The sequence below is a fragment of the Tigriopus californicus genome, chromosome 11, assembly GCF_007210705.1.
Source record: "Tigriopus californicus strain San Diego chromosome 11, Tcal_SD_v2.1, whole genome shotgun sequence".
Classification (NCBI taxonomy): Eukaryota; Metazoa; Arthropoda; class Copepoda; order Harpacticoida; family Harpacticidae; genus Tigriopus; species Tigriopus californicus.
In genome coordinates, this window is record NC_081450.1 from 15057160 (window position 1) to 15074634 (window position 17475).

A 17475-nucleotide genomic window follows, 5' to 3' on the forward strand; every position below is an offset into this window, starting at 1 on the left:
AGCGGGCATCCGGGCACATTGTCGGGTTTGCCCCCGGCCAAACCTGAAGTGGCCTCAACTCCGGTTTCGCTGAAGCCCCCGCCCACGGTGACGGTCACGCCCCCCTCCCCCCACCCTGTGCGGCCGGTGGAACCTCGCGTCTTCGGGGCCCCACCCCCTGAGCGAGCCCAGCTGGTCGAGAAAGCCAAGTCGGCCCAACCCGCCAAAAAGGGCGAGAAAGTGGAGAAGAACGACAAGGCGGAGCCAGCCGAGAAAATGGACCCGGCTGGGAAACTAGAGCGGAACGAGAAGGTTGACCCGCCTACCAAGCCCATGTCAGCCGTAGCTCCCAGTCCGGTCAAGGTGACGCCACCCCCTGTCGCGGCGCCTGTGGTGAAAGCGGCACCTCCCCCTCTGCCCAAATCCACCGCCGAATCCACAGCTAAAATATCGCCCGTCAAGCCTGCGTCAGCCCCCGCCAAGGTAAGAATGGTCAGCATGGCGCGTTGTACGAGCCGTGAATAGAATGTCGGGGCCAATTAGGTAGGCTGGCCGAGCTAAGGTATGTCTCTACATCTCTCTGAACCTTTGTTTTCCATCAATTATAGTGGCCATGAGTCACGACCCAGTCATCCAGAGCCCAATCGATTGCTTTGTTCCACTCAATTCCAGACAACTCTTTCGTTAGCTAATCCGTCTCTCATTCTTTATTAGCCCTTACCTGTAAAGCCTGTCAAGTCGGAAAAGACTCCCGCCACCACCAAGGCTCCCCTCAACCCGGAAAAGGTGACTACTGCCGTTGAAAAACCCGCGGCACCCGTCGTGAAAGTCCCAACCCCGGGCCGGAAATCCGCCTCGGCCAAAGGCCACTCGCCCGCCAAGGCCAAAGACACGGCCTTAGCCCACAATGCTCCCACATCACCAGTCAAAGCCTCTCCGGGTTCCCCTGTGCGATCACCAGGCTCGCCACCCAAGCCGCCAGCGGCCATCAAGCAACCCAGAAAGCGCAAAGTGGAAGGCTCGCCACCCAAAAGCACGCCCACGCCCGTGCGGGAATCCAAGCGGGCCCGTGTCCCAGTCACCCAATTCCAGAGCCCCAATCCCGAATTGCAACAGATTATGAAGAGTATCAAGAAACAAGATACTCCGCGAAAGAAACCCGAACCTGAGGAGAAGACCCCCGTGTTCTTCAAGTGAGTGTTTTGAGCCCTCTTGTCAACCGTCTGTTCAGTCAGGATTCATGTTTGTGTGGTTTGTTTCTTCCAGGGGTGAACATTTGGCGGTCCGCAACGCAGAGGAGAGTTTTTTCATCTGCCAAACCATGCAAAATATTTATAAAACCTCAAATAAGATCATCATTCAATGGTTAGGTTTGGTAGACTCGAGCAATCCAGACAAGAATATCTACTCTACCGAGTACTACGACAAAACAGGTAAGCTTATTTAAACTATTGGGAAGGCTGGTGTCCTCAACAACAAGCCAATGAACTAAACAAACCTCTTGCCCTAGAATTCGAGACCATCTTGACGAGTGTGGAGATGGACAAGTTGGAGAAGAGACGTTTTCGTCTGCCCAAAGAGGAATCAGATAGGATCCTCCGTCTCTTAAAACGCTCCGTGGACAAAGAAACCGGCAAACTTCAAAGTGCTTCCGAGCTCTCCGAAGACAATCCAGATGGCCGTATGTACACGATTTACTCGACATCTACGCATACGTGTTTGTTCGTGTTCTGGTGTTCACGCATTTTGCTCTCTTTTCTAGTGGACATTTCAATGTACAAAGACGAGGATCAGCTCAAAGAAATCGAGCGCAAAAAGCGATTGGAAGAGCGTAAGAAGAAGAAGCCCTCCGGTAGAAAGAAGCGAAGCAAAAAGCCAGCCAAAAAGGCTTCCAAATATACCTCTGAAGATGACGATGATGACGAGGAGGAAGAAGAGACCGAAGAAGAAGAAGAGGAGGAGGAGGAATATGAAGCACCTCCTCCCAAGAAGATGCCTGCTCGACGTAGTTCAGGTGGAAGGACTCCAATACGTCCTGCTGGCAAGACCAAGTCAGCCATTAAGAAAACCCCCGTGTCCTCAAAACAACCTTCAGCTAAGGTAAAAACGCCCACAGCGCCTCCAGCACCCGCAGCTGCCACCCCCACAGCCACTCCCACTTCCTCATCCCGAAAGCCAGCTGAGAGTGCGAACCCGCCTAAAGGGGAACAACCCCCCGTCGAGTCGTCCCCCGTACCCAAAGCGAATAAGCGCAAATCAGAGCCCGTCAAGATGAAAACGGCGCCCGCGGCCAAAAAGGCCAAAGCTGAGGCCAAGCCAACTCTCAAGCCTGTGCCCAAGCCCTCGACTGTGGTCGAATCGGAAGCCACGCCCACACGACGGGGTAGATCTCGCAAATGAAAGACCCCAATCACACAACCTGACCTTCGCTGACCCTTGCATTTTTCCTAATGCCCCTCCGAAGCTCTTCTCTTCCCTCGTTGTCTCCTCTCAATCCTTGTAAATATGATGATGAAGCGTACAAAACGCTGTCGGAGGGTCTGGAGGATGGACATTATGTACGGCCACGTTTCTCACTGAAGTCCGTTTTTGAGTGGTGCCATTTTTCCGAATGTCATGCCACGTTCACGAAACTCACTCAATCGATGATTGTTACTTTCGTTTGAGCACTAATCGAACCCGAAAATACGCGCGCTCTGGAATGAAGTCTCGTCCCAAAGAAGAGGAGTATTTCAGAAAATTGAGAACAACACTAAGAAATAGTAACAAGAGGAACTACCCGCCCACCAGGCCCACTCGTAAACGTTGAGAGCAGAACAAGACGCCCCAACCACATGACCTGGCCTGGATCATTCGTTCACGATGATTATTATTAATATTATTATTTGGGAGGCAACTTCAAATGATGCCCAATATTATTCCCATCATTAATATGACCATTAAAATTCCTATTTCGCTTCTACTGATTTCTAGAATCCAGGTTTCGTGTCATCATCTGTCGTGTTTATGTGGAATAAACAACTAGATTTTGAAAAAGGTTGCACTTTCTTCGCAGATCTGGTCGTAAGTCGTAAATTTGGACCTGTGGTTCAACCAATGGCTTAGGGTTTAAATTCAAGGAAATATTCCTAAATCTTCAATACTCTTGAACTAATCCTCATTGCTTAACATACTTTTCGCAGGTCAACCTCTTCCCAAGTGTTGAGTATTCAAGCTCCAGTGCCGGATGTAAAACTTTTCTAGTCAGCTCAGCTCTCAAATTCAAAGGAAATGAGTTACCCCGGTCAGTTAGCTTGAAGCTTTTCATTGCAGGGTACTTAAATTTTCCGACTAGCGTTGTAGAGTGGGAGGCTAGTCCCGATTAGGGACCCTGGATGCAGATGGGGATGTTCTAGAGCTGTGCATCAGATTCGACAGGGCATTCGATCCGATGTGATTTTTTTGTAATCCGAATCCAAATCCGAAAATTTCTGCTCAATCCGAATCCGAGAGCTCTACCCAATCCGAACAAATCCAAATTCGAATTATTTCTCGGATCCAAATCTGAATCCGAATCCAATATATATTTGGTCAATCAGACTTTAATCCGAAATCTTTTGCAAAATCTGATCCAAATCTGATTTGTTCACCCCATTGACTTCAAAAGAACTCATTTAATTTTAAGTAAATGTTGGTTTGGGAAATGGTTTGGGCAACTACGTTTAAATAGGAACGTATTTAAAGTCATTTTTTGAGTAATCATAAAGTGGATGTTTTAATCTATGAACAAGATATAGTTACCCTGTGGATTGATTATATTCATGACAATGGGATACCCAACGTGGTTTCGTGAGCGCATATTTTGAGATGCGATTGGTACCCAGTTCCACTTAGCTAGAGGACAAGCCCTCTAGTTCCAGCTACTGCGAGTATGAGATGGTTTCGTGAACGCACATTTTGAATTGCAACTGGGTAAGATTTAGTACTCTCGCATTTCAAAATGTGCGTTCACAAAACCGCGCAGGGGTACCCTATTTCTTGAGATAATGCCGATTTTTTTTTTTAAATTTGGCATTCTGACTATGGTTTCAACACTAAGGAACTAAAGCATCAGGCATTGATGAAAAACTAACCAGCTGATTCAAAACATTGATTTTCAATTCTTAGCTTGCAAATAAGATCCTGTTTCTGCTTACAATTTCAATTATGCAATGTTCTAGGATTAACTTCTCTTTTCATGTGCCTTTGCTCATGAATATGATGACGCGTTATAAATTGATGAAATTAAATTGAACACTATAATTAGGTAAGGTAAAGTTATGAGCTCATAGGTTTCTTAGATAATGTTAGTACATATATTTTGTAGAAATAGGGGACCTGTCTTCATTGAAGAACAAAGGAGCTGAAAAAGGCTTATGCATTTCTAAGATAGAGAAAAAAGGATCTTAAAATTAAACAAAAAATATAGGAGACAGAAGAGATTAGTATTATTGCGCTTTTCCGTCAACTTGCACAGACACACTCCTCCTAGGTGGTGAGTACTCTTACTACTGGTCACTCACTAGCTTAACAAGGTAAACAAATTTAGTTGTAAACAGCCAAAGTCATGAAATGGTGGGCATAGGTTATAATTGGACTGTGGAACCCATAGGTAACATCATGTACGGACTTCTAACTGCGAATGAAAGCAAAAATTTCTTATCTCCTAAGCTGTTCACTTTATGCCAAATAAACCCTTCATGCAACCGCAAGATTTTGTTGAATAGATGAACTTGGCCAAATTTGAGCCTATCTATTTAAGACTATGCTTAGGAAACTCAGGGGATATGTGCAAACTTATGTAGTAAACACTACGTCAAATGCGAATTTTTGGCCTCCTCTTGGTCAACTACATTAGCTTTTTGACAACATGGCTTTGAAACGATTCACTTTACAAGCAAGTCAATCATTAAAAAATGACCTGCCTTTAATTGAAGAGATCTACGTTTCTTATTTTATTACTTTAATTCGAAAAGTGGCTCAGGGTCGCTCTGACCAAGATCAGGCGGATTTGACGGGAAGCTTGTTCACAGTCCATATTTTTGAGAAAGTTCTTTTTTCTAGAAGTTAGTACCCACACAAAACCAAATTAACGCAAACTGACGTTTAGTTTGATTCTTTACCGCAAGGTGTCAGATAGCCTCGACGTCACTCAGCTGACAGCTGGATCCAAGGGTTGCGCACTTGGAAGGCTCCAGCTGCCAGGTGGATGAAGTCGCTAGATATAATACGGCAGGGGTCAACCTGTGAGCATTTGTTTTGAAATGGAGAGATTTGGGCTACATATTTGTCAATATATCTCGGAATACACACAATAGCACCAAAAAAAAGGCATCCAAAATGTGGAAAAATGGCAAAAGATGCAATATAAACTTGAGCTGAAAATTGAGTGCAAGAACCAGATTCATTTCATTTAAAGTGCCATGTTAAGATAGGTGTTGGATGAGACTAGTTGGAATGATCGGATATGTAACAAATGCTTTATGTTAAAATGAGTTTTTTAATTGTTGTGTATATTAGTGAAAAAGGTTAGAGACACTTTTAACAATCTCATGAATGAATTAAGGAACTATTTACTTATTCTTTACACTCTTTACTTATTCTTTACACTCTTTACTTATTCTTTACAATCTTTACTTATTTGACCTGCTGAATTTAGCGCCAAGATATGGTCAAAGCATAGTTTCTTGACAATTTGAGCAGTAAATATAATCAACTCAATATTATTATTCATATTTAAATCTAGTTTTATGGCAAATAGTTTGGTTTATAAATTCATCTAGAAATGTTTCTCCCCACTTGTAATTGGTCAATCTGATACTCAAATAACCTCCTTGATGGGTCATAAATCAATCAACTTTCATAGCTTGCAAACATTTTTTAAAAAACATGGATTCATGAGTACTTCCTTTTCTATATAGAAACAATGGGTTTGAAAATGAGACAAATGTAAAAACCATCATTGCAAATCTGTACTACTAGAAACAATGATTTACGAGATTTAAAACTATCTAATAGTGAACAAAAAAAACAAATGTGCATTTCTTTTTCGTTGTAAATTGCAGTAATTACTAAACAAATAGATAGGATATTACAAGCTATTTCAAATTGTTTTAATTTGAAACTAAGGGGAAAAATGTGTTTTCTACAGACCATATATTATCATGTCAAAGAGTGATGGAGTTTTTCTTCACTATCATATCATAAGGTCTTAGATTATTTCTTGAAAGCTATGATGATTATAACCAAATGGAAGCTTTACAAAATGAAACTAAACATGTGAACAAGATATATGAAATACATTGAATATTGATTATTGATACATCCAGAGCATTTTTATGTTAACCCACTCTTGGGTTAACCATGGCCAATTGGGGTTCTTATTTGAACAAAACCCTTTCATAGAGGTGTTTTCTCTCTCTGGGCTCTTCCAGTTTTCTATCCGCTTTGACGTCACCTTTCCCCCCTCGGTTTGTCTACTTTCTGAGGTGTCCATACCGGTATTTTAGGACTTGGGCTGGATCCTTGGTTCTGACTTCTGATCCTTGGCAGGTGTTGGGCTGACATGTCGAACTCCAGGGTGGCTGAAGCTTCATTCTGATCGTTCTCGACGTTGTTTGTCCAAATAGAAATGAGGAACATAGCTAACCCGGTATTCTGGCTTTTCATCTCATATTGGCATTATAATTCATGAATAATCAGGCGTCAGAGGAGTCATTTGCTTCTAATTATGGTCTGCGACCATGCGGTCACCCTCAATGCTCTCAGCCCGGCCAGGATCACCTTGGCCCGGATTGGCCGCCAGGTTCTAATTCAAGGTGACGAGAGCTGAGGCGAACTGGCTGTACTCCGGAGGGCGAGAAATTCCTACTTTTAACGTGATTAAGCGCTTCGAGCCGTTGATCGAAGGAGATCGGCATTTTTCAACTAGGCCACCGTCTTAATATCCAAGATCTTTTAAGGCTGGCTTCAAGGACACCACATTAAGCCAAGGAGATGAATAATCGGCCGATCATGACGATCTGGTCCTGTCTGGTCCGGTCTCGATTTTCATCCGAGTGATTGGGCTGAATCGTTGTGGTCTGGCGTCTCATGATTTCTGACCCGGGGCAAAGTGCTATATCATCCAGTGCTGGGGCCTGGGGTTGGGTAAAGCGGAAAGATTGACGGGGAAGGGCCGGCGAGCGTTTTTCCACGTGAATCTGTCTGGTCACACTGACCAAAAAAGTCAGCGAACCACTCAGTTCAGATCAGCGTCAATGGATCATCATCATCATCATCGTCATCATTATCATCATCATCATCTCCATTCTTCATCAGCTTTCTTCATTCTTTCATCGATTCATCGCTTGCGTCCCATGGAATTCTGATTCTGATTCTGATTCTGACTGATTGATTGACTGACTGTGGGTGTGGGTCTTTCCGTGTCTTCTGCTTGTTCTTGTTCTTCCTATGATGGGGCTGATCCGTTCAGCCTGGAGATGCAGGCCCGCATCCGGTTGGGCATCATCAGCCAGGTCGCCCATGGACCCCTCGGTGAGTTCATTCGGACTCGCTCAGTCAGGCTGCTAGAATACACAGACTCGCACTCGCTGGCGGCGTGTGGCCTGGAATTCAGTCAGAAAGGTCGCTCCCCATCCATCCGTAACTGACGAAGGCGTGTCCAAGGGGGGGGGGGGAGGAGGAGGGAGGGCGCTCTGAGAAATCGGGCCATTCAAAGACCATGATTTGGGCGTAACTACTTGCCTTCCATGTTGACCCCAAAGTCGAGCCGGGCCCGGTTCAAGGGGCGGAGGAGGTCTAAACCGGGATCGAAAAAGGCATTTTTTTCCACTAAACATGATGGGCCTATTCGTGGTCATTGAGGGAGTGTACGTACTGACATTTCGAATCGGCCCCCGCCCATCAGTTAGTTTGACGGCATGACTCGGGATCCTGCCTAATGCGAGCACCTTTGGTCACAGCTTTTGAGCCTGGTTTCGAACACGTCACCATTGCTAGGCTGAGCCAATTGATCTCAAATGACAAGTCATCCCCATGCATGGTTGTCTGTTTCACCCGATGGTGGGCGGGCACCCCATCCCCGTCGTGACCCTGACCTAGTTACAACAAAAAGTCATGATTGATTCCTACAGGCACCCGTATCTTTAAGAGACCATAAATTCAATCGGGTTTAGACTTTAGGACAGTAGGCCTTACAACGCAACAATTCAGTAAAAACGAGAGGCGATTAGCCTGTTTTAATGTTGAAAGTATGCTATGGACTTCTATGAACTAGACACAGACTTGTCTTTGGATATGATTGGCCCCGACTTCAACCCATGTTTATGAATATGGTTTTGTCTAGTTGAATTTTAGCTTGAACTAGGCGTGTACCCACCTTATTATCATTTCACGTCTTACAGTACGGTTATCGCATGGCTGAGGGACACTTGGCTTGCCTAATCTCTAATATTACGGATCCATAAGATAATTTTGTGGGTGGGCGGGTGTCTCGTCAGGGTTTGATGAAGTTAGTGATATGTGATTAAGGACAGACCCCGAATCGGAGCGGATATGGAACGTTGTACACTATGGCTCAGGTCAATTTCAAACCCGGTTTTCCAGGCCCAATCTGGCCTTCCACGGTGGGATGCTGTAGAAGCTCCAGCCAGCCATCACCCCAATCCCGGAAGTACAGGCAACCGAACCAAAAAAACTGGATCATGCCATAGTCCATTCCATCCACATTTTTAGAAATGTTGGTAAATGACCCTAAACCATGTGTCTATGTAAACCGGGGGATCTAAGTCTGCATAACCAGTGCAAACGCTTAAGGTTTCAAATAACGGGCCGTGCATATTCATAACATCACGGGTAATTTAAGCAAATCAAGTTCTGTTAAACCATGACGGATAGGGCGTAGTGGATTCTGAAGTGTGTTTGGCCCCTTAGGGACTGCCCAATCCTCCGTCAACCCGTACCAAAAGAGCCCCAAATTAATGCGATTTAGATCGTGCATCCAACCTGACACATGCACTCTCTTCATTACTCCATCGTTATTAGTCCATTCACCAAGCTCCTCAGAGCATGAACACTTGTTCTTGAAAAGCTTCGTGGACCTCAAGTCGAGGAGCCCGAGTTTCGACCTTACCTCTGTTACTGATCAGTTATTCCGGATTGCATCAAGTATATGAAGCCCCGCTTTGAATCATGTGCCATAATCGATGACAACGGGTTTTTGTAATCACGACAGATGATGAATGTTAGCTCTTAAAAGTTTGTAAGCGTTGGATGTCGTATTAGCCATTAAGATTTAGCTCGACAGAGGATCCATTGAGTGGGGACACTTGGCGGATACCCAATAGTTCAACCCGGGGGTGTCCGAGGCCACTGACCGTTAGATTTAATTCATTCCCCGAACTTACCGTGTCCTATCGCGGTATCACTACCTGGGATCACGGATTCATATCCGCAGACTAGGATGAAGTGCCTGGAGCAACCGCCGGATACGAACCCAGCCTAGCCCTCGGTCCGTTCGCGGTTCTTGGTTGACGACAACTTTGTGTTTATTTTTAAGGTCTTGTAATCTTATCCCCGGATCGACAAAGTATTAAGGACCCTCTCCTACATACTACTACTACTACTACTATTCTAAGGACCTAGAATATCATACGTACATTGTTGTCTAAGGCACGTCACCCCACCTTCCAGAAATCTCATATTCGGTAAGTGTACCAGGACGTTGCAGCGCCATCCTTAGGCCAAGAAAGCCCCTTTGAATGTTTAAAGGTTTTAAGGCACTCTTAGTCTTACGTACTACATATCAAAGTTAGTCTTATCGTCCGTCCGTTCATTGAGAGGGTCGACTTTCAATGCCTGATTTTCTACTGTAGATCGACCTGATACTACAACCGTGTACCCACCCTCCCGACCATGACTCACAGTCCTCATATGGGTGGGCACGGTCTGCCCAATGGACCGCCTCCTCCCAGGATCCAAGGGAAAAAGCACCGACACAACGACGATGAGCAGGGCAAACTCTTTGTCGGTGGACTCAGGTAATTCCGGTGGCCAAACTGGGTCACCGAATTGGATTTTTGGAAATTGGAAATTAAAGATTGAACGCCTGTTTCTTGCCCGTGTTTTTCTAGCTGGGATACCACTCAAGACACGCTCTTGTCCTACTTTGGGCGTTTTGGCGAGGTCATTGATTGCGTGGTCATGAAGAACACGGAGACGGGACGCTCCCGCGGCTTTGGATTTGTGACCTTTGCGGATCCCACCAATATTGACGCCGTTCTGGCCAGTGTGCCGCATTCGCTGGACGGTCGCACCATTGACCCCAAGGCTTGCAATCCGCGGAGTATGCAGAAACCAAAGAAGTCCAATGTGGCTCAATACTACCCCAAGGTAAGTGACTGAACACATCCGATGATTTTCGCGTCATGGACCTGTTTAGGTGGGTAGATGAACAATTGATTGAGCTGAACCTTCAACGACTCGTTTGACTTGGTGACAGGTGTTTTTGGGCGGGTTACCCCCCAACATCACGGAGACCGAGATCCAAAGTTTCTTCATGCGTTATGGGAATGTGATCGAAGTGGTGATTATGTACGACCAAGAGAAGAAGAAGAGCCGCGGGTTCGGGTTCTTGAGCTTTGCCGACGAAGCCGCTTGCAGCAAAGCCGTGGCCGACCACTACGTCATGATCCAGAACAAGCAGGTCGAGGTCAAACGAGCCGAGCCACGGACCAACCAAGGGGGTCACGACGACATGGATGGAGGCGGGCACAAAATGCCGGCCATGGATCAATGGGGCATGGCCCAGCCCATTAGTCCCACACCCAATGGCCATGGGCCAGGGGGTATTCAGCCTCCCAATTATGCTGGGTGGGGGCCGCCGCCCGTGGGTGCACCCCATCCGGCCCCCCCTTCGACGGCCTACCCCGCTCAATATGCTAGCCCGCATCCAAGTCAGCATCGACCTCAGCACCCCCAGGCTCATCAACCGCCTCATCCCCCACAATGGGGTGGTCCCAAGCCCCAACCGCCACCCCAACAGCCCGGCGCGCCCCCGCCTCATTGGGGAGCGGCTCCGGCCCAATATGGGCAGCCACCCGCCGTCTCGGCGCCCGCCTCACACGTGCCACATCACCCCCACTACCAGCCTCGGGGTCCGCCGGCGGCGGTGGGTCCGCCCCCCACTCCCCCGCAAACCGTGACCACCTACTGGCCGGGACCACCCACGGCCAATGCCCGGCCACCCCCCATGGGACCGCCTCACCTACATCCGGATCCGTACGGTCACAATCCGCCGTCGGCCGTGCCTGAGTATCATCCCGCCCCGTTTCAATCTCGACCTCAGACTCAGCCCAACGCCGTGGGGCCCCCGCCCTCCGCCTACCCAACGGCTTATCAATACGCCCTCAAGCCCGCCCACCCCAGTGCTCAAGCACCGCCGCCCGGTCCGGGCTACCCGAGCTCCACGGTGCACGAGTTTTACCCGCATGCACCCAGCCCGAGTGGGTCGTACACGCAGCCGGATTTGAGCGGTAGTCTGGGGCCGCAACGAGGCGGGGCCATTTACGCGGCCCAACCCTCGCCGTACCATCCGTATCGGCGAAACGTTTGAGTACGTCCCTGGCCCGCCGTGCGTTAGGTCATTGGTCCCGATGTATGCCGTGAATTAGTCAATCTTCTCGCCCCGCCCCTTTTTACTCATTTGATAAACATGAACTTGTGAGTATGTACAAATTGTACATAATAAAGACCAATTGGACCCGTGGAAACACACTCAACCATCCATCCTCCAATGTGACTTTTTGCCAGGGCTGTGGTAACGAAACAACTGGAAGCCAATTTACAACTAACACCTAATTCCAGTTTCGTTTTTCTCTTTCAAAAAGAAACTGTCATCTAATCCCTAGAGACGGCCAAAATATGGGTATCCTTCATATAGTCATGCTTATTTTGGTTCTACCGTACATCCGCCTTGGCCGTAAAGAGAGAGGTTCCTAGTTTGATTAATTCGCCTGCCTTTCTTAACAAAAGTTTCAGATGATAACCCCACACACACACACTCACAAGGAACCCAATTGATTCCGGACAATGAAATTGACTCTTGGAAAAATGTGCCGGCCGACTTTGTTGGACGGCCAGTCTCAACCCCCATTGAAAACCATAACCATATATGAAGTTTATCTATGCTCACCCCCCACCGACCCTGGCATACATCATTCCAAAAAGTCAATAAAGATCAATGGGTTTGCAGCTGTTAAAGAATGTTTGCCCTTTCGAAGTATTTGCCCAAGGGGTTGCGGCTCTCTTGATTTCAATTATCTACTTTGGATATATTTTGACACAAGGAACAATCTTTTTTGCCAGCTATGTTGAAGCCTACCCATGATGAGGCAATAATAGTCTTTAAGTAATGGTCGTTGAAATTTAGTAAAAGTAACGCCATTAGACAATCTTTGAGGGATTGGTGTATTCAATGGGTCATTACGGCCCAAGAAACGGGCATCTTTACTTGGAGGAACGACGCCATTCAGGTTCATTAAAATGCTGATACTTAGTAATTCACAACTATTATATACAATTTTCCTTATCTGTCATTTCCATTTGGGCTCATTTTCTAAAAGCCGTTGTCGATCATTGGGCGACACAGCCGGAATCGTTGAATAATGGCGTGTTTGACTTTGGAATGCAGTTTGGGATCAACTTATTGATTTTTATTTGGCGAAAGTGATTGATAATAACAACATACATCGACGGCAAAAACATTGCAAGTGAAACACCGAATAATAATGAACTAGTAGAAAGGAAGAAAAATTAGGAGACAACGACGAGAACAGATAAATTTCCCAGCTTCTTCGTGCATTGAAGCGCACGTTCCATTGTGAGGGGAGAAAGCAATGAACCTATACTACATACAAGTACAATCAATCCTTCTTCTTCTCGTCCTGGGATTTGACCTGTTCTGGCCTGGAATCCTCCACGGCCTTGGTCTCCTCTCCAGAGGATCCGACCTCTTTCTTGCTATTCACCTCATCCAACATGTCACCTGAGAAACCGAACTCGTTCAAACGGGAATGATCCACCTATAAAACAACAAAGATGATAAGAACACTGAAGATTTTAGAAGACCAGCAAGAGCGACGAAATTGGTTTGAACAGAAAAGGATTGACCTTGACGATGTGAGTTCTATGGGATCTTTCTTTTCTAAGTAATGGTGAACATATTTGATTTTAATTCAGTATTTGCCGGTGATCATCATTACAAGCCGGTGAAACATTTTTTTTTCATTTTTTTTTTTTTAACAAATTTAAATTCTGCAACGTCTATCAGCAAGTCAAGAGACTTCTGGTAAGGAGTCTCTCCAATTCGGACGCTTTGGCAAGTTCCTTGTACCAGCAAACAGCCTTGCCTGCCAGTGCCAGTGTTTCAAATTTGGCACTTAAAACTAGTTTTCCTCATGGTACCGTGAAGGAAACGCCTCTCAAAAACCGTGCTTGAAGTAGTGATGGGATCAAATCAAATTTCAAATTCAAGGTTGATAGAAAATGTGGAAAGTGACAGCACCCCCTATTCCATCGCAACGCAAAAACTAAGGTTTGAGCAAAAAGTCAACCCTGGTTTGACGGAAGAAATCGGGATGACATCTTGAGGCTGACTAACGGGTTTCGGACATTCCGTCAGTCACTAATGTCACAAGCCATTGAAATTGTACAATGGTAGCCCTGGTCACAACCTCCTGTCATTGTTGATTTGATCCCCATCAATAGTTTGAAGCTCCATATCTGCATCACTGGCACACTGGTACCAGCAAACGAACGAACCTGCCAGGGCTTGCCTAAACATCCCCATAAGAAGAACTAGTTTTGACACCCTTCTGGAATTCACACTCAATGGCAAAAATATTTTACCAGCCACTTAGTGATCATGGCTTTAGTCTCGCTGTGATAGTTTGGTGTATCCGGGTTCAGTTCCTACCTACGCTCTTCATGGAGCCCAAAATGGCCATTCTCGTCGGCCAAAAATATTCCCTTCACTTGAAATGTGCAATATCAAACAAGATTCCCTAAAATAGTTTTTCCACTATTCACCCACGATCAACCAACACATTAATATACACGGAAATCATTCTACTGGGGAAATAGTTAGTGGGCCAGGAACTTACCCTGTAGATGTACTTCTGGTAGAGGAAAATGAAGAAAACGATATCGTCGCGGAAGCATCCGAGTCGATACATGGTAGGCATCTTAATGACAAAGGCGAAGATATCGTCAATGAACGTGTTCAACGCCTTGTAGGTCATCATTCTCCAAGGCAAATGAGCCACTGACTTCAATTTGTAATTGATGAACAGTTGTGGAGTCATCATAATGAAGCCTAAAGAAAAACTCCATTAACTTCTTCCTCACACTCTTTTCCTTTCGAGTACCAATCTTACCAAAGGTGAGTAAGAATCCGTAAATGCTGTTGAGGATGAATGAATACCAGCCTCTATGTTCGTTGTAGATCACAGAGTAGACACAGTAGCCAAAGGCCAATGGGAACAGAAGAATCCCCAGGTATTTGAAGGCCATTCGATCGTATTCCTTGGTGCCCGTCTCGGCATAGGAGCCCTTATCTTTGAACACAGGACGTGGGAACAAACCAAAGAGCAGATTTTGACGGTCCAAGGTCACGTCAAAGACCTTATTGATCTTCCAGATCTCGATCCCCAGACCCACTAAACAGCTGATTTTGATGATGGTGTTGGTTTCATTGTCCAACACGTAGAGCAACACGATGAGGGATTGGAATACGTTGAAGAACACGGACCGTACGGACAGACCCTCCAGCGACTTGCGGTTATTCCAGAATTGGATATCTAATCCGGAGAGATGGAATGACGAGGATTATTATGAGAACTACCATTAGCATCAGAATTTTATATCTTTTCCACGCAAGTTCCCGGTGAGCTGTCTAGCCCAAAGAATGATCTACCCTTCAACGTACCATTCTTGAAAGCCAAGAATTCGAACACGGAATGAACGAGGGACACCACGAAGGTCAGTCCAAGAAGGTAGATGTTGGTCTCGAGGAAAGCTTCCTTGATCGAGTCCTGATCGTCGTCTTCTTCATCACCCATGAGATTGCCCATGATGTTGTAGCGATTGCGCATTTGCTGAGCACTGTACATCTGGAACTTGAACATGGTCAAGGGTTGGAACGTGACCGAGAAGTTCAGGCTCTGAACACTCTCATTCAAGGGCATGTAGTCGCGGTTCAAGTTCCAGTAGTCGTTGACGAACATGATGGGCTTGTAGTTCTGTAAGCTGGGCGTGAACTCGACGAATTCGTCGAGCGGGGGCGGGACTTGACCGGGCGTCCAGGGCGTAAAATCCCACACCACGCTGACCGTGATATTGGGGTGCCAATGGGAAATGATCTCTTCCTTGACGCCCTCGGCGATCTTGACTTGGTCTTCTTCGGACTTGTCGGTTTGGCCCGTGATCAAATTGGCCGTCTTCCGGTAGGATTTCTTCTTGAATTTGTTCAACCGCTTGGTCTTGGCCAGGGTCCATTTCTTGGCGAAGCGACCTTTGCCCGTGCTGGGGTCCGGAGACTTGCCGGCCCGCACAATGAAGGCGTGCATGTAGAGCGAGCCATTATTTCGGAGAGCCTGTGAAAAGGACACAAGTCATTCAAGGGCGAATAATCACGAAGGACGCCAGGTCTGATCAGACCTGATCATAAACAACGGAGAAAGAAGTCGAGGTTAAGTGCAAGACCTCAGAATTTGAGGGGAAATAAAACGGCCAGTCCCCCTAGAGCAGAGCCCGAGATAATTATGATTCATTTTCTCGACCCATCTCCCCGCTATCCATGCTCGTGTGTCATCCAAGTCATGGTGTGAGAGTGGTCCAAACCAAAGGCAACCCATCATGATAGGCGGCATTCAATTATTCATACTCCAGGGATCAGGTCGATCGATCCGACAGAAGGACAGAAGGACGCCTGGCTTGATGGCTGGACATCATCCATTAGGCCATTGATAGTCGGATAGTTTCAAGGATGAGCTAGCCTAGCTAGCAATGGACGGACGGACTGACAGACTGACTGACGGACTGACCTGGGTGGTGGGTAGAGTGGTGTCAAAGGTCAAGACACCGTCCTGTTGGGGTCCGGCGCCCCAATCCCCATAAACCAAGTCCTTTTGGAGCCAGACCAAGGCGCCCGATTGGTTGAACCCGCCAAATTCCAGGTCCTCGGACACGTACACGTACAAATCCATGACCGTGCCGTTAGCAAACAGATTGTGGGCAGCCGGACTAGCCAAGGGCGCGCCCGAGGGCCCGCTCACGCCCGTGCCAGCCCCGGGTGGGGCGCCCGCATTGGGCCGACGAAAAAACTGCATGATGAAATAAATGACCAGGCCCCGCATGACCATGGATTTGGCCATGGACACGACCTTGGCCCAGGCCGAAGGCTCCACGCCCGCCCCATCCTGAAATGGCACCCAGCCAAACGGGTTAAACTCAATGGGCCGTCCCGGATAAATGCTTAATTGCAAGACCTGGACTCACGCCAGCGTGGGCTTGTCCAGCCGGAGGACCAGGGGGGCTGGCCGGATCTTGATGAGCCATGGGCGCGATCTGCAACGACGAAGGATCGTCGGGCGCGGGCACGCCTACTACCGGGTCGTCGACTGAGTTCCGCATGGGGCTTGATGTCGTGAGTGACTCGGCAGAAGAACAGCTCAATGCCCAGTCAGTTCCACGCACGCTGATCCGTGATCCCCAATGATCCCCAATCTTCCGATCAAGCAATCCCACCTGACCGAAGCTCCCAAGCTCACAACGAGATAGCCTCAAGTTAAGTACTACAGACAGATCACCCTCAGTCAGGTTACAGGCTTGCCGTCGCCGCCTTCCTATTGGCCATTTGCGGGTCAGACCTGGTGGTCATCAGCCAGCTAGACCCGGGTGACTGGGGTGGTGTGCTCGGACCGAGGAAGACACTAGGTCAGGGATGGGAGTGTAGCCGGGTTTAGCCGTGCTGGGCAGTCTGGAGCGGGGTCAGGCCGCGGGCATTTGGTGGTCGAGGGGTCATTTTGGCCAACCTGAAAGCTGATAAACTGAAAGACGGCCTAGCCGGTCTAGCCTTGGCCCGCCGGCTGAGCCCAATCAATGCTGTCGTCCGTATTTGTACATCTCCGTCATGACGCGATACGACAATGTGGCGGTAAACGTTATTCTCCACCGCTTAGTTGGCGGTGCTACTTTTTTAAATCTTAACCTGACCAAATCAAACCTAATCTAACCTTAGCTAACCTAACCCAACCTAACCTAACACGATATTAATAACCCTTAAAGCAAGCCTCTATCTAAACCTTTTAACGTTTTGCCACAAATTTAAAAATAAGCACCGCCAACTAATCAGTGGAGAATAACGTTTATCCAATGTGGCCCCTCTACGGTGGAGTTTTAAATTCCGCATGGTTAACC

At 47.1% G+C, this 17475-nt stretch overlaps 3 protein-coding genes across 4 annotated transcripts; 2 read left to right on the forward strand and 1 right to left on the reverse strand.

Annotated features, from left to right (window-relative positions):
* LOC131890977 (nascent polypeptide-associated complex subunit alpha, muscle-specific form-like) lies at window positions 1–2939 on the forward strand (the record flags this gene model as incomplete). The annotated part of the gene is given in 5 exon segments (XM_059240441.1): window positions 1–462; window positions 694–1172; window positions 1246–1412; window positions 1490–1660; window positions 1742–2939. Coding segments are annotated over 5 exon segments (1917 nt in total), but the record flags the coding sequence as incomplete, so codon positions are not given.
* A 4288-nt stretch (window positions 2940–7227) lies between these two features.
* LOC131890980 (DAZ-associated protein 1-like) lies at window positions 7228–11768 on the forward strand. 2 transcript variants are annotated; one of them, XM_059240443.1, is made up of 5 exons: window positions 7228–7533; window positions 9557–9704; window positions 9873–10037; window positions 10131–10389; window positions 10499–11768. In XM_059240443.1, exons 3-5 carry the CDS (start codon window positions 9913–9915, stop codon window positions 11609–11611), a joined length of 1497 nt encoding a protein of 498 aa, XP_059096426.1. In that variant the 5' UTR covers window positions 7228–7533; window positions 9557–9704; window positions 9873–9912; the 3' UTR covers window positions 11612–11768. The 2 variants fall into 2 exon arrangements, with proteins under 2 accessions (XP_059096426.1, XP_059096427.1); XM_059240444.1 differs by lacking the exon at window positions 9557–9704.
* Window positions 11769–12695: 927 nt separating this feature from the next.
* LOC131890233 (putative lipid scramblase CLPTM1) lies at window positions 12696–16855 on the reverse strand. The gene is made up of 6 exons (XM_059239539.1): window positions 16555–16855; window positions 16101–16475; window positions 14984–15650; window positions 14433–14855; window positions 14160–14371; window positions 12696–13079 (listed from the first exon to the last, which is right to left on the reverse strand). The coding sequence occupies exons 1-6, from the start codon at window positions 16687–16689 to the stop codon at window positions 12921–12923; spliced, it is 1971 nt and encodes a 656-aa protein (XP_059095522.1). The 5' UTR covers window positions 16690–16855; the 3' UTR covers window positions 12696–12920.
* Between the last annotated feature and the right edge of the window lie 620 nt (window positions 16856–17475).